General features: G+C 47.2%; 2 protein-coding genes across 4 annotated transcripts in view; one reads left to right on the top strand and one right to left on the bottom strand.

Moving 5' to 3' along the window:
- TTC4 (tetratricopeptide repeat domain 4) overlaps positions 1-13,910 on the top strand; it is a 31,793-nt gene extending 17,883 nt beyond the window's left edge. For both annotated transcript variants that reach the window (XM_047872213.1, XM_047872215.1), the window contains 4 exons: positions 1,075-1,292; positions 2,149-2,230; positions 10,233-10,315; positions 12,731-13,910. In XM_047872213.1, the coding sequence (XP_047728169.1) occupies positions 1,075-1,292; positions 2,149-2,230; positions 10,233-10,315; positions 12,731-12,833 (486 nt within the window). In that variant the 3' untranslated portion in view covers positions 12,834-13,910. The remainder of the gene's footprint in view (positions 1-1,074; positions 1,293-2,148; positions 2,231-10,232; positions 10,316-12,730) is intronic.
- A 4,216-nt stretch (positions 13,911-18,126) lies between these two features.
- PARS2 (prolyl-tRNA synthetase 2, mitochondrial) lies at positions 18,127-27,551 on the bottom strand. Of its 2 annotated transcripts, none has more exons than XM_047873186.1 (3): positions 27,452-27,551; positions 24,737-24,826; positions 18,127-23,103 (listed from the first exon to the last, which is right to left on the bottom strand). In XM_047873186.1, coding segments are annotated over exons 2-3 (1,458 nt in total). In that variant the 5' UTR covers positions 24,739-24,826; positions 27,452-27,551; the 3' UTR covers positions 18,127-21,647. The 2 variants fall into 2 exon arrangements, with proteins under 2 accessions (XP_047729142.1, XP_047729143.1); XM_047873187.1 differs by lacking the exon at positions 27,452-27,551 and adding an exon at positions 25,197-26,117.

Genomic DNA, 27,551 nt, shown 5'->3' with positions numbered 1-27,551 from the left:
TAGATTCTCCAGCTAATCATCCATAGTGAGGGATGTGGTCATATTTTAAAATAAAATGTAGAATATTGCAATGCCCAGACATTTGTATACAGACCTGATTTCGACTCTCTCCTTTAGTCTGACCCTGCATCTTAAGCTTCAGTGTTCATAAGAATTGCTCTAACAGTTGTATACACAGAACCATATTTTACCAATGGTTTAAAACTGGGGTCAGCAGACTGCAACCAGTGGATCACATCCCTGCCTATTTGTTTATGTGTCACATATGGCTGTTTTCACACTACAGTGGCAGAGTTGAGTAGGTAATTTCAAACAGAGACCATTTGGCTCAGAAAGCCTAAAATATTTGTCTGATCCTTTAAGGAAAAGTTTGCCAACCCCTGATGTAGGAGATACTAAAAGTAACTTGGATCGCATGTAACTTTCCCTGCGTGTGCTAGCCTCCACACACATACATAAAGAGGCAACTCTTCTGTTCAGACCTTTGATTTATCTTTATTTCCACGAGACAGCCAAGATTAAGTCAGTGTGCATTATTTTTAGTATTCTATGTCCTAGCTAAACCAACACACTTACCATTTTTGTATATGCCTGCTCTTGATCTTTTCTGTGCCTTTATATATGCTGTTCCTTGGGGTGGAATGACCTATCCTCCCCGCAGCCCCTGCCCAACTTCTCTGCCTTTCATAGTCATTGCTCAGGACCCAGCATACCCCAGTCATCTCCAGCCCCCAGGCTAAATTAATTATTGATGGTCTGCATTTCTGCAACTTCACTTCTTACCTTATATTGTACTTATTTCCATAGCTCTGTGCCCACTAGACCACAAGCAGGGTCTTGAGGGCAGGAACCATATCTAGCTTGTCTCTGTGACGCAGGGTCCAGCATGTGGTCCACCACCTGGTCAAGGTGAGTTCTCCCTGCTGTGCCAAGCCTCAGGGGTAATGAAGATGAATCCTGTGTAGAGCTGACCCTCAGGAAGCTCACAGTTTGATGGTTTCCCTGTTATTGAAATGGTCTTGGATCCTTCCACACGATAAGGTTTGTGTGTGTGTTTTTATGTTTTTAATCCAGGCTAGGAACATCAAGCTAGTCTCTGAAGCTGCCAGTGAGGATGAAGATTCAGACTCAGAAGATCTAGGTGAGCTTTCCCTGGATCGGCTCAGCTCGGAGAACCGCTATGGAGCCAGGCTGAGTGTAGATGAGCAGGGCAGGTTAAGCTGGCCCGTGCTCTTTCTGTACCCAGAGCACACCCAGTCGGACTTCATCGCTGCTTTTCACGAGGACTCCAGGTATTTACTTGCCCAAGAGCCCTTTGTTCTTGCTTGCGTGCCTTTCCCTGCTGTCTCGGCAGAGGAAATTTTTGGTTGAGGAGGTCCGAGTATAGTTTAGAGGGTTAACAGTCTGGTTTGTCATAATCTCTCTATCCTGGAGCTCATTTCTCCCTTCACTAACTATAACTAGCTTTGTAGTGACAGACACAGGTCGCACTGTTGTCTAGACTGGGCTAACAAGCAGAGCACCACAGAAGAGTTTGCCAAGCCCTAATACATATCTCTGGTGAGATAGGAAGTCATTGTAGATAGTATATGCATGGTAACTGAAGTGTGTATTAGGAAAAATATAACTAGCAGTTTTAACATGTGATTTCATAGGGTTAATGCTTAGAATGCAGCTAAATGTAAGGTATGTTGTTAACCCTGAGTTAGTTTAAAGAAAATTACTGTCATTTAATAGGATAAGTGAGGGCTGCCTGGGTGGCTTAGTTGGTTAAGTGGCCAACTCTTGATTTCGGCTCAGATCATAATCTTATGGTTGGTTTGTGGGTTCAAGCCCCAAGTCAGGCTCCGTGCTGACAGCATGGAGTCTGCTTGGGATTCTCTCTCTCCCTCTTTCTCTTTCCCTCCTTCACGTACTCGTTTTTTCTCAAAAATGAATGAATAAACTTGGGGAAAAAAAAAAAAAAGGACGAGTGATACACATACACATTTTGGCTTAAGCCAGATGGCTTGGGATCAGAATGGCTTGGGTCTGCATTTCATGTTTTATACATTTTTGATACCTCTATGTATGGGTGTCCAGGGCCTGTGATGTAGGAAAATAGATCATGAGTTACGGATACCCAGAAAGTACATGTTATATCCTTAGGTTTATTGATCATCTGATGGTGATGTTTGGTGAAACACCCTCTTGGGACTTAGAGCAAAAATACTGCCCTAATAATTTAGAGGTAAGAGATGTTTTACCTTGTTCCTATATGGGATTTTGGGAGGGGGGGGGTAGGTTTTTACTGCCTTTAGAAAAAATTGTGTCAAATTATACAGAACATAAAATTCATTATTTGAACCAATGCATACTTTTGTAGCATGAAGTACATTTAATTTACATGGTTGTGCAACCATCCCCACCATCCATCTTCATTTCATCATCCCAAACTGAAACATTGGACCTGTTAAACAGTAACTATTTTCTCCTCCAGCCCCTGGCAACCACCATTCTACTTTCTCTTTCTATGAATGTGACTACTCTAGGAACCTCCTATAAGTAGAACCATACACTATTTGTCTTTTTCTGTCTGGCTTATTTCATTAGCATAATGTCTTCAGGGTTCATCCATATTGTACCCTGTGTCAGAATTTCTTTCCTTTTTAAGGCTGAATAATACTCCATTGTTGAGACCTTTTTATTATTATTTTTTGTTTTATTTTTTTATTATTTTTTGAGTGTGTATATGTGTATTTTTTAATTTACATCCAAGTTAGCTAGTATATAGTGCAACAATGATTCCTAGAGTAGATTCCTTAATGCCCCTTACCCATTTAGCCCATCCCCCCTCCAACAACCCCTCCAACAACCCTCAGTTCTCCATATTTATGAGTCTCTTCTGTTTTGTCCCCCTCCCTGTTTTTATATTATTTTTGTTTCCCTTCCCTTATGTTCATCTGTTTTGTCTCTTAAAGTCCTCATATGAGTGAAGTCATATGATATTTGTCTTTCTCTGACTCGCTAATTTCACTTAGCATAATACCCTCTAGTTCTGTCCACATAGTTGCAAATGGCAAGATTTCATTCTTTTTGATTGCTGAGTAGTACTGCCAGGGTACTCCACACACACACACACACACACACACACACACACACACACACACACCACACTTTATCCATTCATCCATCGATGGACATTTGGGCTCTTTCCATACTTTGGCTATTGTTGATAGTGCTGCTATAAACACTGGCCAACTAATATAAATATAAAGGGTGCACATGTAAAGGGGTGCATGTGTCCCTTCAAAACAGCATACCTGTAGCCCTTGGATAAATACCTTGTAGTGCGATTGGTGGGTTGTAGCCTAGTTCTATTTTTAATTTTTTTGAGGAACCTCCATATTGTTTTCCAGAGTAGCTGCACCAGTTTGCATTCCCACCAGCAGTGCAAAAGAGATCCTCTCTCTCTGCATCCTCTCCGACATCTGTTGTTGCCTGAGTTGTTAATGTTAGCCATTCTGACAGGTGTGAGGCAGTATCTCATTGTGGTTTTGATTTGTATTTCCCTGATGATGAGTGATGTGGAGCATTTTTTCATATGTTGACTGGCCATCTGGATGTCCTCTTTGGAGAAGTGTCTATTCATGTCTCTTGCCCATTTCTTCATTGGATTATTTGTTTTTTGGGTGTTGAGTTTGATAAGTTCTTTATAGATTTTGGATACTAACCCTTTATCTGATATGTCATTTGCAAATATCTTCTCCCATTCTGTCGGTTGCCTTTTAGTTTTGCTGATTGTTTGCTTTGCTGTGCAGAAGCTTTTTATTTTGATGAGGTGCCAATAGTTCATTTTTGCTTTTGTTTCCCTTGCCTCCGGAGACGTGTTGAGTAAGAAGTTGCTGCAGCCAAGGTCAAAGAAGTTTTTGCCTGCTTTCTCCTTGAGGATTTTTATGGCTTCCTGTCTTATATTTAGGTCCTTGATCCATTTTGAGTTTATTTTTGTGTATGGTGTGAGAAAGTGGTCCAGGTTCATTTTTCTGCATGTCGCTGTCCAGTTTTCCCAGCACCACTTGCTGAAGAGACTGTCATTATTCCATTGGATTTTCTTTCCTGCTTGGTCAAAGATTAGTTGGCCATACATTTGTGGGTCCATTTCTGGATTCTCTATTCCATTGATCTGTGTGTCTGTTTTTGTGCCAGTACTGTACTATCTTGATGATTATAACTTTGTAATACAGCTTGAAGTCCAGGATTGTGATGCCTCCTGCTTTAGTTTTCTTTTTCAAGATTGCTTTGGCTGTTCGGGGTATTTTCTGGTTCCATACACATTTTAGGATTGTTTGTCCTAGCTCTGTGAAGAATGCTGGTATTATTTTGGTAGGTATTGCATTGAATATGTAGATTGCTTTGGGTATTGACATTTTAACATATTTGTTCTTCCTATCCAGGAACATGGAATATTTTTCCATTTTTTTAATGTCTTCTTCAATTTCTTTCATAAGCTTTCTATAGTTTTCAGTGTATAGATTTTTTACCTCTTTGGTGTTAGATTTATTCCTAGGTATTTTATGGGTTTTGGTGCAATTGTAAACGGGATCGATTCCTTGATTTCTCTTTCTGTTGCTTCATTGTTGGTGTATAGAAATGCAACCCATTTCTATGCATTGATTTTATAGCCTGCAACTTTGTTGAATTCATGAATCAGTTCTAGCAGTTTTTTTGGTGGAATCTTTTGGGATTTCCATATAGAGTGTCATGTCATCTGCGAAGAGTGAAAGTTTGACCTCCTCCCGGCCAATTTGGATGCCTTTTATTTCTTTGTGTTGTCTGACTGCTGAGGCTAAGACTTCTGATACTATGTTGAATAACAGTGGCAAGATTGGATATCCCTGTCTTGTTCCTGATCTCAGGAGGAAAGCTCTCAGTTTTTCCCCACTGAGGATGATATTGGTGTTGGGTCTCTCATATTATGGCTTTTATGATCTCGAGGTATGATCCTTCTATCCCTGCTTTCTTGAGGGATTTTAATTAAGAAAGAATGCTGTATTTTGTCAAATGCTTTTTCTGCATCTATTGAGAGGATCATGTGGTTCTTGTCCTTTCTTTTATTGACGTGATGAGTCACATTGATTGTTTTGTGGATATTGAACCAGCGCTACATCCCAGGTATAAATCCCACTTGGTCGTGGTGAATAATTTTTTTTAATGTATTGTTGGATCCAATTGGCTAATATCTTGTTGAGGATTTTTGCATCCATGTTCATCAGGGAAATTGGTTTATAGTTCTCCTTTTTAGTGGGGTCTTTGTCTGGTTTTGGAATCAAGGTAATGTTGGCTTCATAGAAAGAGTTTGGAAGTTTTCCTTCCATTTCTATTTTTTGGAGCAGCTTCAAGAGAATAGGTGTTAACTCTTCCTTAAATGTTTGGTAGAATACCCCTGGAAAGCCATCTGGCCCTGGACTTGCTTTTTGGGTGATTTTTGATTACTAATTTAATTTCTTTACTGGTTATGGGTCTGTTCAGATTTTCTGTTTCTTCCTGTTTCAGCTTTGGTAGTGTATATGTTTCTGGGAATTTGTCCATTTCTTCCAGATTGCCCATTTTATTGGCATATAATTGCTCATAATATTCTCTTATTGTTTTTATTTCTCCTGTGTTGGTTATGATCTCTTCTCTTTCATTCTTGATTTTATTTATTTGGGGCCTTTTTCCCTTTGATCAGACTGGCTAGTGGTTTATCAGTTTTGTTAATTCTTTCAAAGAAACAGCTTCTGGTTTCATTGATCAGTTCTGTTTTTGGTTTCGATAGCATTAATTTCTGCTCTAACCTTTATTATTTCCTGTCTTCTGCGGGCTTTGGGTTTTATTTGCTGTTCTTTTTCTAGCTCTTTAAGGTGTAAGGTTAGGTTGTGTATCTGAGACCTTTCTTCCTTCTCTAGGAAGGCCTGGATTGCTATACACTTCCCTCATATGACTGCCATTGTTGTATCCCAGAGGTTTTGGGCTGTGGTGTTTTCATTTTCATTGGTTTCCATGTACTTTTTAATTTCCTCTTTAACTTCTTGGTTAGCCCATTCATTCTTTAGTAGGATGTTCTGTAGTCTCCAATATTTGTTATCTTTCCAAATTTTTTTTGTGGTTGATTTCGAGTTTCACAGCGTTGTGGTCTAAAAATGTGCACGGTATGATCTCAGTCTTTTTGTACTTGTTGAGGGCTGATTTGTGTCCCAGAATGTGATCCATTCTGGAGAATTCCATGTGCACTGGAGAAGAATGTGTAGTCCACTGCTTTAAGATAAAATATTCTGAATATATCTTTAAGTCCATCTGGTCCAGTGTGTCATTCAATGACATTGTTTCCTTGTTGATTTTCTGTTAAGATGATCTACTGCTGTAGGTGGGGTGTTGAAGTCCCCCACTATTATGGTATTATTATCAGTGCGTTTATGTTTGTGATTGATTTATATATTTGGGTGCGTCTACATTTGGCACAAATGTTTACAATTGTTGGGTCTTTTTGGTGGAAGAACCCTTAATTATGATAGAATGCCCTTCTTCATCTCTTGTTACAGTCTTTTTTTTAAAGTGTAGATCGTCTGATGTATGTATGGGTACTTCTTTTCTCGACCATTAGCATGATAGATGGTTCTCCATCCCTTTACTTTCAATCTGAAGGTGTCTTTAGGTCTAAAGTGGGTCTCTTGTAAACAGCATATAGATGGTTCTTGTTTTCTTATCCATTCTTTTACCCTATGTCTTTTGATTGGAGCATTTAGTCCATTGACATTTATTTTATTTTTTCCTGGTGGAGAAGGGAGACAGGCCCATTGACATTTAGAGTGAGTACTGAAAGGTATGAATTTATTGCCATTATGTTTCTTGTAGAGTGGGAGTTTCTGGTGATGTTCTCTGGTCCCTTCTAGTCTTTGTTGCTTTTGGTCTCCCCCCCCACCCCCACCCATCTTTTCTCCCCTCAGAGAGTTCCCCTTAAAATTTCTTGCAGGGCTGGTTTAGTGGTCATAAACTCATTTAATTTTTGTTTGGGAAACTTTTAATCTCTCCTTCTATTTGGAATGACAGCCTCGGTGGATAAAGAGTTCTTGGCTGCATATTTTTCTGATTCAGCACCTTGAATATATCCTGCCACTCCTTTCTGGACTGCCAAGTTTCTCTGGATAGGTCTGTTGCAAACCTGATCTGTCTTCCCTTGTAGATTAAGGACTGTTTTTTCCTTGCTGCTTTCATGATTCTTCTCTTGCCTGAGTATTTTGTGAATTTGTGATATGCCAGTTGATGGTTGGTTTTTGTTGAATCTAATGGGAGTCCTCTGTGCTTCCTGGATTTTGATGTCTGTGTCTTTCCCCATGTTAAGGAAGTTTACTGCTATGATTTGTTCACATAACCCTTCTACCCCTATTTCTCTCTCTTCCTCTTCTTGGAGCCCTATGATTGTGATGTTGTTCCTTTTTAATGAGTCACTGATTTCTCTAATTCTTAAATCATGCACTTTTGCCTTAGTCTCCCACTTTTTTTCTGCTTCATTGTCCATAAATTTGTCCTCTGTATCACTAATTCACAGCTCTGCCTCATCCATCCTTGCCACCGTGACATCGATTTGAGATTGCAGCTCAGTTACAACATTTTTTATTTCATCCTGACTGGCTTTTACTTCTTTTATCACCCCAGAAAGGGATTCTAATCTATTTTCGACCCCTAGTATTCTTATTATCATGATTCTACATTCTGGTTCAGACATCTTGCTTGTATCTGTGTTAAGTCCCTGGCTGTCGTTTCTTCCTCCTCTTTCTTTTGGGGTGAATTCCTTCTTTTTGTCATTTTGATGGCAGAAAAGGAATTGTCAAAAAAATTATAATTAAAAAATTAAAAACAACACACACACACACAAATTCAAATAAATGATGCTAGATCCTAGGTGTGTTTCAGTCTGGTTGTTGAAAGATAGATTACAGAAAAAAGGGAAAAAGGGGAAAAAAGAAAAAAAAAGGAAACGTTTGAAAATTTGAAAAAAATGAATACAGTGAAATAGAAAAAAAATGAAATAAGTAAAATAGAATTTGAAAAATTTACAAAAACGTAAAAAATATAGTAGAAAAAAATTAAAGGAAAATATTTTCAATAAAAATTGAAAATAATAAATTTTTTCTCTTTCTGTATTCAAGAAAAAGAAACAAAAAGAGGAAAAAAGAAAATTGAATAGATGGACCAATGAACAGACTGAAATACTATTGAAATTACATCATTTTCCCCTAGAAGTCAAACTATGAAGCAATTTATAGTCCATAAACTTAGCAGGCAGAGACACTTGTAGTGTTCCTGAAGAGTAAGGTTGGCCCAGTTGGGTGGGGCTTAGGGTAATGGTTCTGTTCCCCACTAGATGTCGCTGTTTAGCTTACTGGGGTGGATTGTTGTGGTGCTTGTAGGTATGTGCATGTGTGGGAGGGGTGAAAGGCAGCTACCCTGTCTCTAGTATCGGAACTCTGTTCTCCCCAATCATCAGTTGTGCACCTGACCTTTGTCATCGGCTTCCGTCCACTCCCTGCTTTTATACTGTCCATGACCAAGCCCCAGGCAACACCTCCCTCCTTTTATCTCAGATGCAGCTGTTTTCCCTGACCCCTTATTTCTGAGGGACTGCGGCTTTGACCTGTTCTGCCCCTCTGCAAGAGGGTCTCACTGAGCAAGGGCCAGGTGCCTGCCCCCAGGAATGTTCATGGGACTGTGCTGCTAATGCCAAGAGACTGAGTCTGGGTGCCAGCCCGCCCCAGAAAATGTTCACGGAATCATGTAGCAGCAGCATTTCAGGGATTATGGAAAATCGCAATACATATCTGGCACCGGGCTTCACCCTTAACGACTTTGTTCCAGCACCAGCAAATGTGGTTGTTCTCCGGGGTCTGCTGGCCCAAGGACCCCCGGGCCTCACTCTGCCTCTGGGGATTTGCCCTTCCCACCAGAGCACTGTCAGGTGTCAAGCTGTGGAGTTTGAGATTCTGTCCTCCCCCTGTTTATATAGAGTCTTAGTAGAATTTAAACCCCCTCCTTTTTTCTCTTTTTAGTTCAGTCCCTGCAGCTCTTTCCACTTTCTCTCCAGCTGCTTTTTTTGGGGGTGGGGAGTGGGAGGTGCTTTTCCCATACTCTCCCTCTGTCTCCGTCCTCTTACCACAAGCAAAAATAGCTCCCTGTCCTCCGTGGCTTCTCTCTCCCCCAGTTAACCTTTCTGTGCCATGTACCTGCTGAGTTCTGTGGTTCAGGTTGTGCAGATTGTTGTGTTAATTCTAAAATCAGTTTTCTAGGTGTGCAGGATGATTTAGTGTTGATCTGGCTGTATTTCATGGATGCGAGATGCAAAAACAACTTCCATGTTCTTCTGCCGTCTTGGCTCATTATTTTTTTTAATCACAGCTTAGGGTACAAAGATTTTGTCTTCTAACCATTTGAGAGTAAGATGCCAACTGATGCCCCATTGCCCCTAAATACTTAAGCATCATTTCCCTACAGACAAGGATATTTTCCTTCATAATCCCAACCAACCACCAATATCAGGAAATTAGTTTGATATGTTAGTTCTGATTGTGACACCCCATCTCAGCTGTCCCCAGGACACCCTTCTCATCCCACATGGGCTCTGACACCTCATCTTGGACAGCTGTCCTAAAAGGTAGCCCTTATCACCTGGGTTAGGCTGGCCAGCTCCCAGCAAGCTTGCCCTCCACTGGCTGGGCTCACTCCCGGCCAGCCCGTCACTCCCTCACTCCCTGCCAGCCCTCCTATGCAGACATCTTCCTAACCCTCTGTGGGCTTTGACACCTGCACAGGGCTGTCCCGTGTGGACATCCTTCTCATCCTCCTTGGGCTGTTCCCCTGCTTTGGGCTACTGTGCCTTTTTTCCCCCATATCTAAGAGGTCTAGGACTGATTGCTAGGGAAGCGAAGGCTCACAGGCCTGGCCTTGAATCTTGGTTTCTTTGTTTACTAGCTGAGTGTTGTTAATGAATCATTTTTCTCCCCTGATCCTTGGTTCTGTCTTTGGAGAAAAGTGGATCCGGTAATATCTTTCTCGGTGTTATGGGCAAAGACTGAGTGCTTTACATTCCACAACTCTATAGAAGAGTCATTCAACTAACAACAGTTGCCTTCTCTTTAGCTTTTCACTAGACTTGGCCTCAACATGTCTAGTGCTGCTGAGGCCCTCTGTGTCTGATTCCTGCACCTTTATTCTTCTTGCAGATCTACTTTGAGGATGATGGTGGGACAGAACTCTACCGGGTGCCTCTCAAGAGCACCCTGTTGCACGTGCTGCAGCACCCCAGGTGAGCCACCTTCATGAGGCTGAGTAGACCAGGGAAGGTTAGGCACCATCCCAGGGATACAGCCAGGTTCTCATTGCACTGCTAATTGCCTTGTACTGCTTTCCCTACTGCCCTGGACATAAAACTGAGATGGCAGCCATGGAGACTGGTTCAGGTCATTGGCCAAATAGGCTTCAGTGTGACTCTGCTCATTACACCGCAGCCAGGACACCCTCAGACTGGGAGAAGCGAATGGTGCTGGTCTGAGAAGGGACAAGCTGCCTGGCTTTTGTACCTGAAAACAGCAGGGTTGGCGCTCTTTTCCTAATTGTGCCCGTGTCCCCTGATACTGTTATATGGAAAAGAACATTGGTTCTTCAAGTCAAGACACCATCATTTACGAGCTGTGGGACTGTAAGCACATACTTCCTCCCTGAGGAGGTTTCCTCATCTTTAGACTGGGGCTGGTAATTCTTGCCTACATTTGTCTCAGGTACTTGAGAGCCAGCAAGAGAGTAGGAGTCACAGTAGTTTTGTAAACTGTAAAGGGCAGTCTTGTTCTAAGTGCGTCTTTGTTAGTAGCTGTGGCAGCCAGTTGGATTTGGCTTCTGTTTGTTCAGCTTTAGGGTGTTCTGGACTATGAGGGAATCCCCTGGGTAGATTTGAGAATTGACTCTTGGACTATTTTTCCCTAAGCTTTGAGCAAAGCAAATGTCTTGCATTTAGGCTAAAGAAGCCCACTGTGTTGGACATGAGGGTGGTTGGGTGTGCTGAGAAAGAGGCTGGAAAGCTGGGTTGGAGCCATGCATGAAGGCCTTGAATGCTCTGTTCCAGAGCATACTTTATCCTGATCGTGGTGCATGGAGCCACAGGGGATGTTTAGGTAAAACAGAGTAGCGTACAGATCATATGTACTATTTTATGGTGAGGCAGGAGGTAAGGGGTGGATTGTAGAGAGATTTCAGAGGCAAACTGGGTAAGAATTGGTAATGTGGTGACTAACTCAGTAGTGGGGATCTGGCTGGTCTTGATGTTTCTGCTTTGGGTTGGCAGGTGAAGATTTCTTCAGATAATGATATGACTTCTCTTGGCAAGTGGTGTTTTTGTTTTTATTTTTGTTTTTTGGTGTTAAATCTCTCTTCCAGTCCATAGACAATTTTTGAGCTATTCCTTTTTTCCATTATTAGCAAATTACTACCACAAATTTCTTTAAATGGGCTTCACACTTAGCATGGAGTGTGGGGCTTGAACTCACGACCCTGAGATCAAGGCCAGAGCTGAGGTAGAGTTGGATGTTTAAATGACTGAGCTACCCAGGTGCCCATTACCACATTTCTTTAAAGGCCTGAGGTCCGCTCTCTCCCCATCTCCAAAAAAGCTAAACAAAGCAGATCTGTAAAGGAAAGCCAATCTCATGCTTCTTAGAAAATGTAAATGCTGTTGGAAATGTTTACTTTCTAAATGATTGGCATAGGCAAGAGGCTACCCAGGATAGGTTTTGAGTAATTTCAGACGTTGAACCGGGTGAGCCAAAATATATAGACCCCTCTGTCCAGATCCAAGCACATTGGGTAATGCTAATACCCCTCAGTCTGGGAGGCCGAGGCCTTGCCCACCTCTCTAACCTGCCCCACTCTGCTTGCTTTATGCCCCAACAACAGCAAATGCTGTGGTGACCTGCACCTCCTGACGTTTGCTCCCCCATGTCCCATCACAACTACCCCTTTTCTAAATTAAAGTACACATGGACACAGCATCTTCCAGGAAGCTTTTCCTGATTCCCCTTTCCTATAGAGGGCATCATGCCCTTTGGGCTAATGCTGTATCTCACAAATGCTTCTGCAATTGTCTTGCTGTCATTAACTATTTCTCTCTCTCCCTTCAGAACTTGAGCATGGGATGGTTTTTGTTTTTGACTATTTCGAGACAGCATGAGGCCGGGCAGGGAGAGAGAGAATCCCAAGCAGGCTCTGTGCTGTTAGTGCAGAGCCTGATGCGGGGCTCGATCCCACAAACTGTGAGATGATGCCCTGAGCTGAAATCAAGAGTCAGACGCTCAACTGACTGAGCCACCTAGGCGCCCCTTGTTTTCTAATCTCATTTCAGCACAGAGCCCAATTTACCCTGGGCACACACTGTTGAGTGAGTGAATGAATGAATTTGAATGAATGAAAGTTTGCTCTTATAGTCTTATTTGATGTTTAGCCACAGGCATGCATGATGCTAGAGGACTGGTCCAAAGGTTCTGGCTAGGTTGTAAGAGGGAGAGGGTCATGCTAATTTGCCAGATATGTAAACAACCAAACGAATAAATGTGCTAAACTTGCATTTTAATGTTGACTCACACCCAAAGGTTCACCTTGAATGTTGGGAAGGTGCATGGGTGATTAAGATTGCAGTTCAATTAACCCCTCTCTTCTGTTGTGTTCACTGCAGGTACTTTGTAAAAGCCCTGATACCAGCATTTTTGGTCTGTGTAGGAGCCTCTGGTTTTTCTAAGAATTACGTCCGGGGGAAAAAGGTGCATCAGGTAAAGTGACTGAGCCAGGCCCCTGGATCTCATCCCTCACTCTCCTCTGCCTGGAATCATCTGAACCCAACACTTTATTTCTGCCACCCTGGGGACAGTCCTTCCATGCATCATGGTGGGGGAAGAACTGCTGACTTCCCTGAACTACATCCTCTTTGCTCAGTGCCAAGTTCCAGCTGGTCTCTACTCTCCTCTGTTGATACAAAATTGTACCTTGGTCATGGCATCCTTGGAGTCACTGTGAGCTGTGTTAGCCATCAGCCTCCATTCCCTGAAGGGACCATCTTACCATTACCACAGGAACTGACCTGAGGAAGTACTGACCTGTAGACACAGGCTCAGGATCCAGTGCCATGGTTCTGGACCTTAGTGGTGTTGGCAGCCTCAGAGAAGCTCTCTCTCAAACCACGCGAGTAATTTTAAGGCATTCAAGCTTAGAGACTCCAGCCTGCAGGTATTTCATGAGCAGAGAGGCTTGCTGTATGGGGACGGTAGACCCTTGGAGTGAGATGGGGTCAGGAAAGCCAGTTCCTGTTTCTGCACCTGTAAAGACCTATCAATGGGTCCAAAACCCCTAAAAAGTTGACCAGTTTTTCTGACCTGTATGGTAGGGAGAACTGTGACAGACTTGTTCCCCTTCAGTGTTCAGATTTTAGGATCTTGCGCCTCTTAAAAACCTTTGCAGTTGAGTCATTGTCATAGGTTGTATGTTTGTCTATAGCCATTTGCCTCCTGCTCCCTAGAGGGTAGTAAGTACGTGGCCTCACCTGCAGCCCTGTGATGTCTTGCAGTACCTACTCCACCCACCAGGGGATGCAGAGGGATGTGGGTGGACGTGTCCAGACAGAAGGTTGGTAAGTTCATGTGCTTTTCCTTCTGTCATGAACATATTTCCCAGGTAGGGGCTCTTCCATCAGCCTGGGTACCAGAATGGCAAGACACGTGGAGCAGAGCTGAAGCAACTGGCCTGTAGAGTCGATCGTAACGTGAACTAGAAATAAATGTTGTTGTAGTAGTAAGCAGTTTGTTACTATAGCAAAGCTAAATAATACATCATTAAACTGAAACCTGCTGCTGTCCTCAAAATCGAGTAATTTGAGGTTTTGTGCCGTGCGCTTCATCATCTTTGAAGGGCAATTATTTACAAAGAACCATGCAGCTTTCCTTCCAGGTGCAGGTGACTGCTTGTGGCTGGGAAGCAGAAGTCCAGTCTCCACCCTAAGCCTAGCTCAGGCCACACGGAGGCCATTCTCTCCCCCGCTGCCTGTCTCTAAGTCAGCACTGTGCAAGAGGCCTAACAGCAACCCTAGCGGGCATTGCAGGCTTCTGTGGAGCAGCAATCTCCCTGTCCTGGGGTAGAACAGGCCCCCGTGTGCCACCTCACTCATCTTCACTCATCTGTGAAACAGACTGCTTTCCCTGCTCCCTTCTGGACACTCCTGAGAAACGAAGTTCCATGACTGTCATCCCCACCACCCAGCCCTTTCTTCAGGCTCCTGGTGGGCCCAGTTATCAGCCAGCTTCTGGCTGCCTTCTCTTTAGGCCCTGCCCCTCCATCCAGCTAGGGTGAGTGGGAGAAGCAGGAAAGGGAGGAAAGCGACTAAGCTTGGCAGACAGACCACAGCTAGGGTCCTGGTGGCTGCTGACTTGCTGTGCCTGGAAGGAAGGGATTGTGCTTGGAGCCTCCATCTGTAACATGAGTCACTGTACCCACCTCACAGGCTTATCTGTGCCACCTGTGTGCAGATTGGTAGCATTAGACCAGTGATTCTCAGCAGGGGTGACCTGCACCCCAGGGGTACCTGCCAATGTCTAGAGACAGTTTTGGTTGTCACAACTTGGTGAGATACTGCTAAAAACATTCTATGGTACATAGGACAGCCCCCACAACAAAAGTTATCTGGCCCAAACTATCAATAATGCCGAGTTTGAGAAGCACTGCACTAAAACTTTCAGAAGGCACACTGTCAATGGGCAGAGGCCAGATGGGGATTTGTCTTAGTGCCCAGGCCTGACACACAGTGAGTGTGACACACCGAGAGCTCCATGTGCGTGAAGTGGATAAATAAACGAGTGAAGGAAATGATGAGCAAAAAAATAAAACCAGAGTCCTGTTCTGAGGCCCCATCTATACATACGCAAACATCGGCATTCCCAGGCTCAAGCCCATGTGCACACCTTACACCCCCTCCAAGAAGGCTTCTGGCCTCCCCAGCCCGTGGGCTCTGCCCCTTCTGACCTCTGCCATCCTCTTTGGTCTCCAGGGAGTGGATAGAGCACAAACTTAGGAATGGAGCATGGAGGCTAGGACTAGAGCTGGCTACGGTTAGGAGCAGGGGCCCCACTGGCCTGGCATGAGCCCAAACCCCTCCTCCACTCATGCAGCTGGGTCCCACAGGACATGTGGCCTGGCCCTCACCCTCCGCCTCACGGCCACCTGTCCCTACCTGGGACTCCATCCCAGTCAGAGCTCCCTCAAAGACTCAACCATGGGACCACCTTATATTACAGATGAAGAGGCCCAGAGGGAAGGAATGGGCAAGGCCAAGGCATCAGCATTCTTCACATCCCTGATTTGAGGCAGAGCCTTTCCCACCACCCAGGGGCACCACCTCATCCCAGGACCAGGGACACAGGTGGGACCGCCAGACTTCTGAGTGGTTACCTCTGTTGATTTGGGGTGGCAGCTGGAGAACCTGGGGGTGGGGCAAGGCCCCTTTAAGCCACCCCTGAAACACTGCTGGCAGGTACACAAGGGCAGGCAGGGAATGGGGAGGAATTGTGGCTGTCAACAGCGTTCTGGCTCTGTGCAAACCTGCTTTCTCTTCATGATGACAGCCACACCCTCAGGTCTCGATTTTGTAAATGATACAAAATGATCCCAAGTTTATAAAAGAGGTGGGGGTACAGGGTCTCACTACTAGTGTCAGAGGCAGGATTTGAACCCAAGCATCTCACTCCAGAGCCCACCTGCCTCCTCTTCCTTGTCCCTCTTATTCTGTTTACAAACACTGAACCTAACTGGCACCAACCAAGGACAGGGCATCGAGGCCCAAGTGCATCAGGCAGCCTCTGACCTCGAGATCACGCTGTTGAGATGTTACAAGTCTAACCCTGGACTGGAAACTGCTCCCAGGAAGAGAAATACAGCCACAACAAGCAAGTCCTCACCCCTGCTCAGAGCCCTCAGCAGCTCCCCATTCCCTCATAAACACTCTTGGTGTAGCACTCAGTGCTCTTCAGAGTCTGGCCCCAACCACTTCTGTGGCTTCCTCTTTCCAACTGCCTTAGCCCAGCCATCCTGGACACAGTTAAGCTATGGGGCAGGACAGTGCTGTGGCTTAAGTATTACCTCTGGACCCAGGCTGCCTGCCTGCCAATTCCAGCCCTGCAACACACTAGCGGATGGCCTCAGGCACCTCCTTGGGCACTGTGCCTCAGTTTCCTCACGTGCAACACGTATAGTATAATAGCACCTACCTCACACAGGAGCTGTAAGGATTATGTGAATTATTCTATGTGATGCACATGAACAGAGCTTGCCTCAAACAGTGCTCAATCTGTGCCACTTATTTCTTTTATTCTGTAATCATTCCACGCTCTTAGCTTTGGACCTTTGCACATTCTGCTCCCTCTGCCTGGAGAATTCTTACTCTCACTTATACCCTTGCCTCCACCCCCAATTGTTCCTTTTCTGTCTTCTGTAATCTTTACTCAGGCCTGGCTGCCTCCTCCAGGAAGCCCTCCTGGCCCCCTATCTCACATGTCCCACGGCACCTGTACTATTACCACACTTGTCACACTACATTGTAATTAACCACTTACTGGATAGTTCCTCCCACGTCTTTGTAAACTGAGTCCGGGGCCCTGAACTGTACACTTCTGTACCGCCAGCACCTAGCACAGCACACAGCAGGTACACAACAAATAGTTACTGACTGATGGCACAGAGGAAGGGGTGATAAATTCTAAACAGACTGGGGGGGAAGCCACCACACAAGATGGATATGGGCCATGAGGTTGGGGAAGGGACAGGGAAGGGTGGGGAGTGTGAGTTGGAAGGACCCCTCAAGCAATCCTGGCATATTCCAGGGGGAGTGCATAAGTGGCCTGGCTCACTAGTAACAGCTGCCATCTACCGAGCACTTAGGATATGCCAGACAGTGTTCTAGGGTGCTTCGTGTGGGCTGACTTGCTCACTCCTGACACTTCAGGAGGCAAGTAGTTTACAGAACCATTTTACTGACAAGAAAACTGGCACAGAGAGGGTAACCTGCCCAGTGTTAGCTAGCTAGTGAGAAGTAGAGCCATAACTTGAATTCACAACTCCCCTAAGCCCTTCAGGATACATCCGCAGCAGTAAGACTGGGCCTCTGCCTTTCAGGAGTTGGCACTAGACCCAGCAGCCCTTTGCCTGTTCACTCCAATGTTGTCACAAAGTCTTGGCATTCACTGTCCTGCAATGTCCCCAGCCTGTCTGCCTGGGCAAAAGAGTCCAGTCTCCAGAGCCAGACTGCCAGAGCCCACAGCTGACTTCCCACAACACCTGACACCCTGCCAGTAGGGCTCCGGTCAGCCCTCGAGTTTTCTGAGGGAGGCTGGGCAACAAATTCTTCCCTTGCAAACGGTGTCCTCAGTCACCATTAACAAGTGCTTCCTCTCGCTCTCCTAGCCCTACAGAGTTCTATTTAGCCAAGGGCAATTAGGCTTTTAACTATGGAAGCTCATCACCCTTCAGAGCTGCTGGCTTAATAGGAGTGAACACCGACCATCCCTGCACCAAAGCAGTGCCTGATCAGGGGGACCCTAAAGGTGCCACCCCACTCTGTTGGCCCACGTGCACCATCCACCCACCTACTACATGCAGAGGGCTAACTGGCCAAGTGTAAAGGCCGCTGCCACTTACCCAGCACCTGCTGTGAGCCAGGCACTGCTGTCCCTGTTTTACTGCAGAAGCACAGGAAGCACCTTGCACAGGGTCATATAGCTATCAAGTGGCCTAGGCAGTCTGACTCCACAGTCTCTAGTGTGGGTCACTATGATGTAAGTCGTTATTTTAAATTAAGAGCAATACCTTGATTTTTTTCAAGTATACCCTAAGTTTGCACTAACATCAAAAAAAGTTTCCCATTTTCCACATTATCAAACTTTTCCTAACTCTAAAACAAAGCCTTACACACGCCCTTGGATACATAACAATCCATTCTAAAAAGTATTCTGGAATCTTGGTGTAGAAACGGATGGTGGGAACTCTGTGAAGTTCTTTGGCACTCAGGTAGTTAAAGAAATGAGTTTCAACAGATTTCTACAAAGCATCTTTATTGATAGCCCAGCAGGTGTTTCTTCCATGAAAACAGAGTATTAATGGGGCCCTTGATTTACATTCTAAGCTTGATTTACACAATGGTTTTGTTATGTACCAGCTTTTGTCCCCAAGTATTAATTCTGCTAAATATTTCCCAGCCAGTTGCTTCTAGATCTCCCCAAGGAATGAACAATGATAATACATCCTGTACCTGTTATTTTGCCAGCATCCCCATTTCATCAGTTTATGGCAAGAAGTAACACTGGCAAGTTCAGAAAAGAGACAGTAAGGTACACAGTGTGAGAATATTGGTCTTTTCTCTAAGGAGATGGAGTCAATCCCCAGGCATCACTGAACTCCTGCCCGTGGCACTCCCCAGGAAGGTTGTAAAGCATCAGATCAAGAAAACAAGATGCAGGTCTTGAGACAAGAGCAGAACTTGAGCTCCCAATGGTGGCATTTCCTAAGTTGTCTGGAGTGAAGGAAGTGCTTGCTGAGAGCACAGGGTTAAGCATTTCATGTAAGTAATACGCTCAGCCAACTTCAGGCCACCCTGAGAGGGGCATGGCCATGAGCACATCTTAGGGATGAAGAAGCTGAGAAGCAGAAAAGGTGAGTAATTTGTCTTCAGGTCACATCCCTGGTAAGTGCTGGATCTAGGATTATGTCTCTTCAAGGTTCTGATCTTCCCCCCGTATCATACCGCCCCTGGCTTCTTCCAAGACATGGTGGCTTAGTAATCAGGACACCTAGGTGTCAGTTCAGCTTGCCCTTGAGCAAATCACTGTTCTCCCTGGATTCATCTCCCTTGGAAAACAGAGGACGGTACCTGTTTCGCAGCTACAAGGCTTCTATAGCTCAAACGGTGATCCAGCCAGACCATTCTTGATGCAACAAGATAGACTGGAGGTAGCCTAATTCAGGGGACACAGCACTTGGCCTGCAATCAGGTGTCCTGCATCAGATGGTGTGTGACAGGTGAACTCCCAGTCTGGGCCTGCTTCCCTTCTGTGAAATGAGAGGTGGACAGGCGGGCTCCAAGTCCTCCTGTTCAAAACTTCCATGATTCTGTGTCCTCCTCAAATAACTCGAACATTTATGAAGAATTTAAAAGTTAATTGGTTCTCTCCTCCTGGACTCTGGTTTTTAAGAGTGCTTATATTAGGCTAGCCTTACATAAACCAGCTTATGGAGCACAAATTTAAATTAAAAAAAGGAGTGGGAGGTACAGGCTTCTAGTTGCAGAGTGAATAAGACACAGGGATGAAAGGTACGGCACAGGGAATACAGTCAGTGGTATTGTAAGTGTTGTATGGTGACAGACGGTAGCTATACTTGTGAGCACAGCTTAATGTGTAGTTACTGAATCACTATGCTGTTCACTTCAAACTAATGTCACATTGTGTATCAACTGTACTTCAATAAGAAATTTTAAAAAATTAAGCACCAATTCACACAGATTCTAATTTCTCATCTATTTGAGGCTAACTGGATTAGAAAGGCATAAATAATTCAGTTTTATTTACTGAAATCACTTTCGTCTAGGCAGAGGCCATGCAGTTATAGCAGGAATGGCATAGGTTTTGGTCAATACTCAGATTCTAGCTCTGACACTTAAAAGATGAAGCTTCAGGTTCATCATCAGTAAAAGGAGAACAGCATCCACCCCGCACAGTTTTTGGTGTGAAAATGGTATATAAAAGTGCCTCACAGCACACCGGTGCATGGCAGGCCCTTAACAAATAAATGACCAGACCATTAAAAGCAGAGTCAGTCTGATAGCGCACACAGGAAATTACTCTAGAGTCAGTCTGATAGCGCACACAGGAAATTACTCTAAGAAATGCTCGGCTACAAAGTGGCTCAGAGATGGTGGCTGCCTGTAAGTACACTGGGAACCCTGAATCGACTTCGTGCATCTATGGAGCTCACCTATGGAGCTTTCAAATGCAGGATGCCCAGGCCGTACCCCAGACTCTAACCAGAACTTTTCCGGGTGGGACCTAGGTAATTCCAAAGTGCAGCCAAGGGTAAAGTCCCCTGACTTCTAATCCAGCCTTTCTAGGTCTGCTCTCAGAATACACATCTCCTGGCCTGGGGGTCATCAGGGCTTGGCATGAATGTTAATGAGGAGACCTGATGGTGTGTGCTGGGGCGTGGGTTACTTGAGCAGTGACAGCAGCAGCAGGAACACACTGCTGGGGAGCTGTCTGGCAGGTGGGACAACTGGCCATGAAGTGTGGTACACTGGGAATCAGCCCAGGACCATGACCTTGGGGAGGTGACTGTCAACCGAGAGAGGGGGGTGCACGAACAATGAGCTGTGTGTGCTCCAAACAAGAATCAACGTCATCAGTGCTGAATGGGAGAGCGTGGGGGAAGCAGAGGGCAAAATGCTTCCAGAGGTGGTGGCCCTGAGCTTGACTGTGACAGAATCTTGTTAGCTTTGGACGTGTCGAGACCATAATCTGATGAGCAGAAGTGAAAGCAGGTGGCACTGCTCTGTGGCTCAAGCCTGCTCCCAGTTTCCACAGATTATGGGCAGAGACCTTAATATGCACCCCTGGTGCGGCTCTAGGACCCAACTCTGGACCCAAGACAAGTTCACCGTGGTACCTGAAGCCTGCTACCCCTACATTTGGGGGAAAAATGGTTTAAAACATATTCCCAGCCTTCGGAGGTGGGTTTTGTTTGTTTTTGAGTGAACTGTAGAAATAGTAGGATAAAAAAGGAAAGAAGCTGCTGCTGTTAAAACGGCAGGCATTACCACTGTTCCAAGTTACTATGCAAGGCTCATCCCAGTAGCTTACTTTATTCAATCAATATAACACCAACTCCACACTAAGCCACCCCAAAAGAGCCAGGTCTCTGGAGGTGGTTTTGGGCCATTAGTTAATTCTATCAATTCTCTGTGTAGCTTAGACTACAGGGGATCAGAGGACCCAGATTTGCCCATCATGAACCTCTTTGGAACCACCCAGTGACAGCTTAAGAATTTTACAGATCTAGTTCCATTTTCTCATGTCACAGATGGGGAAACTGAGGCCCCAGCAGGGAAGGGGACATGACCAAGTGGGAGAGGGCCGGTGGGACTGCTCTCCAGACCAAACGCGGCAAGAGGCGCCAGGAGGGGTCAGACTGCTGGAGCCAGGAGGGCCTTGGCCACAGGCCACTCGCATCCTCCACACGGGAAACTCCGCAGAGAACGGAAGCCACTCGCCTGAGGGTCAAGATGAGCGGCTCTCTCTTGCCCCTCTGCCCCCTAACCCACAAGCCTCCACAATGGAATATAAGAGGAATGCTATGTGGCAACACTGCCAGTCCAGAGAATGGAATCACCAACTTCAAACACAAAGAGTAGGAACAAAGGACTGGATAAAAGTCGGTTTCCCTAACATGCTCCCCCTTCCATGAGCTGCCTTGTACCTGGAGAGGCCGGCCCTGGGAAGGAGTGCAGGAAAAGACCGTCCGAATGAACACTAAGGCTGCAAGATGGGGTGGGGGTGGTTCGGGGGTATTCAGACGACCTGCACGTGGCTCAGAAATTCCGTGACTCCTTCTCTGGTGAGGAAGACCACCTCACCGGTGTTCTGGCACCGGACTTCAAAATGGGCAGGGTCCTCCAGGGCCCTCTTGCCGGCGATGATCACAAAGGGGTACCCAAACTTGTTGGCGTCTTTCAGTCTGTTTCCGATGGTCAGATGGGTCCTGTCATCGAGCAGGACCTCACCACGGAGCTGCGGCACTGCCTCCGTGATGAGGTCGTACAGGCCGCCCGTGAGCTCGGTGGCCGCCTCCTCCCTACTGCCCTTCTTCGGGGGGATGAGGCACACGTGGTAAGGCGCGAGGAGGCTGGGCCAGCGAACAGAGTCTTCGGTGGACAGCACCTCAATGCCGGCAGCCAGTATCCGCGTCACACCCAGGCCGTAGCAGCCCATTTCGGCCAGGCACGGTTTGCCGTGGGCGTTGGTAAACTGGGCACTGAAAATGGAGGAGTACTTGGTGCCCAGGTAAAACGTGTGCCCCACCTCGATGCCTCTGCTTTCGGTCAGTGGTCCCCGGCAAGCAGGGCAGCTGGTTTGCGACGAGTGCAGCGTCTCCATGTTGGCCGAGAAGCCGCAGCCGGGACAGACCGCAAACCGGTCCTCCCCGACCTCGGCCGGCAGCTGGAACTCGTGAGACGTGGTGCCCCCGATGCTGCCCACGTCCGCCTGGACCCTGACGCACTGCAGCCCCAGCCTGTGGAACAGGCTGCTGTAGGCCCCGCACACCAGGCCGTAGGTCTCCAGGGCGGCCTCTGGGGAGGAGTCGAAGGTGTACATGTCCTTCATGTAAAACTCCCGGCCGCGAAGAAGACCAAAGCGGGGCCTGGGCTCGTCCCGAAACTTCCTTGTCACCTGGTACAGCAGGAACGGAAGCTGCTTGTATGACAGTGTCTGCTGGGAGGCGACCAGGGCCGTGATGGCTTCCTCGTGAGTTGGTCCTAAGCAGTATTCCTTGCCGTGTCTGTCTTTAAGTCTTAGCAGCTCCTTGCCCATCAAGTCCCACCGCTTGGTGGCACGCCAGAGCTCTGCTGGGCTGAGGCTGGGCATGTTGACCTTCTGTCCCCCGATGGCCTGCATCTCCTGGTCTATCACCCGCTCGAGCTTCTCTATGGCACGCACGGTATAAGGCAGGAGGTGGTAACAGCCGGGGCTTGCCGGGTGGATCAGACCCACCTGCAGCATCAGCCGCTGGCTCTTACAGCTCAGGTCGCCAGATCTGCCCTCAGGAGAGAGCACCTGGTCTTCCCGAAGGTTCTGGGGCTGGAACATGCGGGACAGCACCAAGCGCTTCCCTCTCTCTGGGCCACAGTGGTAAAACCTGTGAGGAACGTACCCAGAGAGCTGGCGGCCGCAGGTGGTCAGGGCGGGCAGTGCCCTGCATCTCGACAGCAGCCCTTCCATGACACCCCGTGCGGGGAAGCACTTGTGCCTGGAGGAAAACGAGCCGTGCAGAAATAAGCGTTAACTGTGCTCCGACGCCACGACGGAGCCAGCTCGGTCTGGTCTCCCACAGACTTCTCAGCCAGCCACTGAGTTTGCAGGTGCAAACCCTTTCACCTCTAATTTTCTAGCAGATTCAAGTCCTACTTCTCTTACCTCTACTGCTATTTTAAAAAAACACAATTATTTTCCCATTTATAAAAATACAACAGCATATTGTGGAGAGACCCCACTGCGTGGGGAGTGCACAGCCGTGGAACCAGGCAGCCTGGATTCCAGGCAGCCTGCTTGCTGACGGCACCCTGTGTAGCTCGGGACATGTGGCTTAACCCCTCTGTGCTCAGTTTCTTCATCTGTACGATGGGAATACAGTAAGACCTGTCTTGTAGGTTTCTTGTGGGAATTTAGAAGAGTTATAAAAAGTTACTAGGACAGTATCTGGCACATTCTATGAGTGCAATCAATATTTACTATAGTTATAATAGAGAACTGGGAAAAAACAGAAACAAAAAAGAAAAGGAAATCAAGTCTAATCCCTCGGCCCAGAGACAACTGCTGCTGACAAGCCCTCGTCCCTTTTGCCAGCCTTGTTCTTTTGCCCACATCCCCACCCGGCTCCTGCCTTCGGGGTCTTGTGCCTCTCCCCGCCATAGCACTCTCTGGTCAGGCCTCACGCTCACGACTCTGGGTCGACACCTGTACCCCGTCTGTCTCTCTCACACTTCAGACCTCCCTATCCAACAGTCTCCTGGAGAAGGAGCTGCATGGATACTCTAAACTCAGCACCCCAGAGGGAACTCCGCATTCCCCCCCACCCCCAACTGCCCTGCCGCTAAAACTGCTCCCCCTTCAGTGCGGCCCATCACTCACAATGGCACCAAAAGCCACCTTTGCCCAAACCAGAAACCTGGGTTCATCCACTCTGTCCCCTCATGGCCCACATGCACCAAACCTCTCGGCCTTGTCATTCCTGTCTCTTCGCTTGCTGTTCCATCTGCCCCTTCTCCCCACCTCCAGAGCCTCCATCCAGGCCACCACCATCTCTCCCCTGGGCCTCCGCAGCAGCCTCTGCACCGGGCCCCCCGCTTCCATGCCCGCCTTCCTCCAATCCATGCTCCATGCTGCAGCCACAGGGAACACGTCCCAGCACATACAGTAACAGTCTTTCTTTCCTAAAGCCCTCCAACGACTTCCTGCTGCTCTCAGAATCAGGTGCAAGCTTTTGACCTTCTAGGCACACCTGTGAGCTGGCTGCTGGCCCCCTGGAGCTTAGCCTCCCCAGTCGCCCTGTGTTCCAGCCGCACCACACCCACTCTTAAACACACCGTGCCCTTTGCGTACCAACACCTGCTCATCCTCCCAGCCTCGGGATCACCATCCTGTCCTCTGGGATGCCTTCCATGTCCCACTCCCATGTCCCAAAGGCCAGCGTCTCCCACGGCAGTCCCAACTGATCACCAATCCCTCTCAGGAGTGACTGCTGTCTTCCTCCCAGGCACTCAGTTCCATGCGGCCAAGGACCAAATCTAACTGGCTCACCACTCAGCACGGAGCAGGGCTTTACCAGACACTGTCTACTAACTGAGCACATGTGTTCCTCTACGATGTTACAAAATACTCACATTCCTGATGGCAGTACAACATTCCACGGAGTAGATCAGAAACGATTCTCCTGCTAGCAGGGAGCTGTCATCTTCTCTGTTATGTACAATCTACAATGAACAGAAGGCTTTTGTTTGTTTGTTGTACATTTGGGAGAGATTCTCAGGAAAGGAATTACTGAGTCAACACACAGAACTCTTTCAAGGTTCTTCTTTTTTTTTTTTTTTTTTAAATGTTTTTATTTATTTTTGAAGGAGAGAGAGACCGGGCGTGAGCAGGGGAGGAGCAGAGAGGGAGGGAGACATAGAATGTGAAGCAGGCTCCAGGCTCTGAGCTGTCAGCACAGAGCCCGACGCAGGGCTCAAACTCACAAACTGTGAGATCATGACCTGAGCCGAAGTCGGGCGCTTAGCCGACTGAGCCACCCAGGCGCCCCTCAGGGTTCTCGATTTATGTTGCCAAGTCCAGGGAGGGCCCTACCTTTCGGCATCTCCCGTGAAGCAGAGCTGCCCTGTCGTATGCTGACGATGGGTTGCCGGCTCCTCTCGGCTCTGGGAGTCTGGAACCCCTGGGTGGCCCCTTCCAGGTCCTAGCGGCCTCAAGTCCTCCAGCTGGTCTCCTGCCACCTCAAGCAGCCTCATCCATGTCCCCCGTGCACAGTACAAATATTATCATCTCCCACATGGCCCGTGGCCTGAGACAGGTTGGCAGGCACTGCCGCAGAGCCCTAATGCGACTGAATGGAAAAGTGTGGGCTCTGGAGGCAAGTACACATGGTTCTCATCTGGTAAACCGCGAGCCAGTGGCCCACACCAGACACTCCTTCATCCTTAACTCCTCTGAAAGCAGAGGAGTCCGTCTCTGACCTCCCTCTCAAGTCCACCCTCTCCTTTCTGGCTCTTGCTGCCTCTACCCTGGGTTGGCCTCTCAAAACCGCTTGGGTCCATTACGGTAGCCAGGTGGTTGTGAAACTTAAGTCGAGCGTTAGAATCACCTGGAGGGCTTGTTAAAACATTGACCGTGGGGCCTCAGCCCCAGACTTTCTGATTCAGTAGGCCTGGGGTGTGCGCAGAGAAACTGCCGTTCTAACAAGTTTCCAGGTGATGCTGATGCTGTTAGACCAGGGACCACACTGGGAAAAGCACAATAAAGTCCATGCGGGCAGTGACCATGTCTGTCTTATTCCAAGTTGTATCCGTAGCATCCAGCACGGTGCCTGGACCCAGTGGATACTCAATAAATGTCCACCAATGACTGAACTGACTCCTGACCCCTGTCTGTCTGGTCTCCATATTACAGCTAAAAAGATAATTGATCCAATCATGCCCCGGCTTATAACCCATTAATGGCTCCTCGTCATCACTTTCTTGGAATGGTACTTCCATTAACATGAAGCCTCTTTGTATTTTGATCCCAACACACCTCTTCCCAGCTTTTTACCCTACCACTCCCCCAACATGCCCCAGACTGCTCAGCATTCCTGGAATTGGCCAGCTTCACCCCAGCAACTCCATCATTCAAGGTTCACCTATGACAAGAAGCTTCCCAAACCCTCAGAGATGACCACTTCCTTCTCTGTGCTCCCACTGCACACAACGCTCTACAGTTTACTGGACTGGAATAATTTTCAAAGCTACTTCTGAGAAACTGCTGTGTGCCAGGCACTGGGAGTTGAGCAATATTTCAGGTCCTATTCCTCCATTAAACGAGGAGTTTGTGATGTTTTCTATATTGTCAGGCTTCAGGGCCTAGCATCACACTGAAGAGTTAATTATGTGTACTAATCAAATATATTAGTAAATGAAAAGCTAAGTGACAGGTGCGACAAAACAATTATCTGGATAGTTTAAATAAGAGCCTTAAACCCTCTGCCCTCACTCCCATCGTGTGCCTGTCCTCAGACCCCTCAGCTTACGCAGATGGGAGAATAATTATTTATCATCTCAAAATTTCAGCGTTATCTACAGACAGTACCTCTAAAGCAGTACAGTGATTAATGTATTCTGCACCTCAGACTCTAGCAAAGGGCCTCTGAGTCCTTCAGTCATTCACCAAATTTTTACAGAGGGGCGCGGCTCAATCTTTGGAGCACAGGCCTCTTTTAAGGTTAACTCACAATGGCCCCGCAATCCAATCAGGAAAGCTGGGCCTCAAGTGCTGCCGACAGTGCCTGGTATATAATAGTTTTGCCATTATTATCGTTATGTCCAACTCACAGAAGAGGTGAGCTCAGAGATGGGAGGCCACCTGACAAGCGACACAGCAGAGGAGTGCAGGGGCACACCCGGAATGCTTAGGTTCCCGCCTCCAATCTCCAGTCTCCGTCTCGGACCGTGCTGCATAAAGCAGCAATGGAACCCCAGGGACAGTCCTACGTGCTGGCTCGGCCTTCACTGGCTGGGTGACCTCGGTCAAACGACTTCACTCTCCGGGCCTCACTTTCCCCATACGTAAAATGGGAAGGTTGGCTGGGCCACCAGGTGATCCCAGAGGGTCTCTCCAGGGCTGGCACTTCTAGGAACGTCAGGGCACTCACAAGACCCGAGGTAGACAAAGGAGGAAGTCCTGCCCTCATTTTACAACAGAGGAAACACACTATCCCTGAGTTCAGGTGATAGCGACCCCTCCCCAAACCAAGGACGGGATGCACGTGGAAGCACGGCCACCAAGGTCCAAAAACCGAGACCCAGCCCTCTCACCGCCCGCCCCGCCCGACCCCTGTCACCCACACTCACCAACCGAAGTCCCAGCCGAGAGCAGAACCGCGCAGAAACAACTGAAGTCGCAGCCGGGACCGCCGGCCCGACCGCCACGCCGGCCCAACGCGCCTGCGCC

The sequence above is a fragment of the Prionailurus viverrinus genome, chromosome C1 (genome assembly GCF_022837055.1).
Source record: "Prionailurus viverrinus isolate Anna chromosome C1, UM_Priviv_1.0, whole genome shotgun sequence".
In the NCBI taxonomy this organism is placed as follows: domain Eukaryota; kingdom Metazoa; phylum Chordata; class Mammalia; order Carnivora; family Felidae; genus Prionailurus; species Prionailurus viverrinus.
This window is presented reverse-complemented; position numbering and strand designations above follow the sequence as displayed.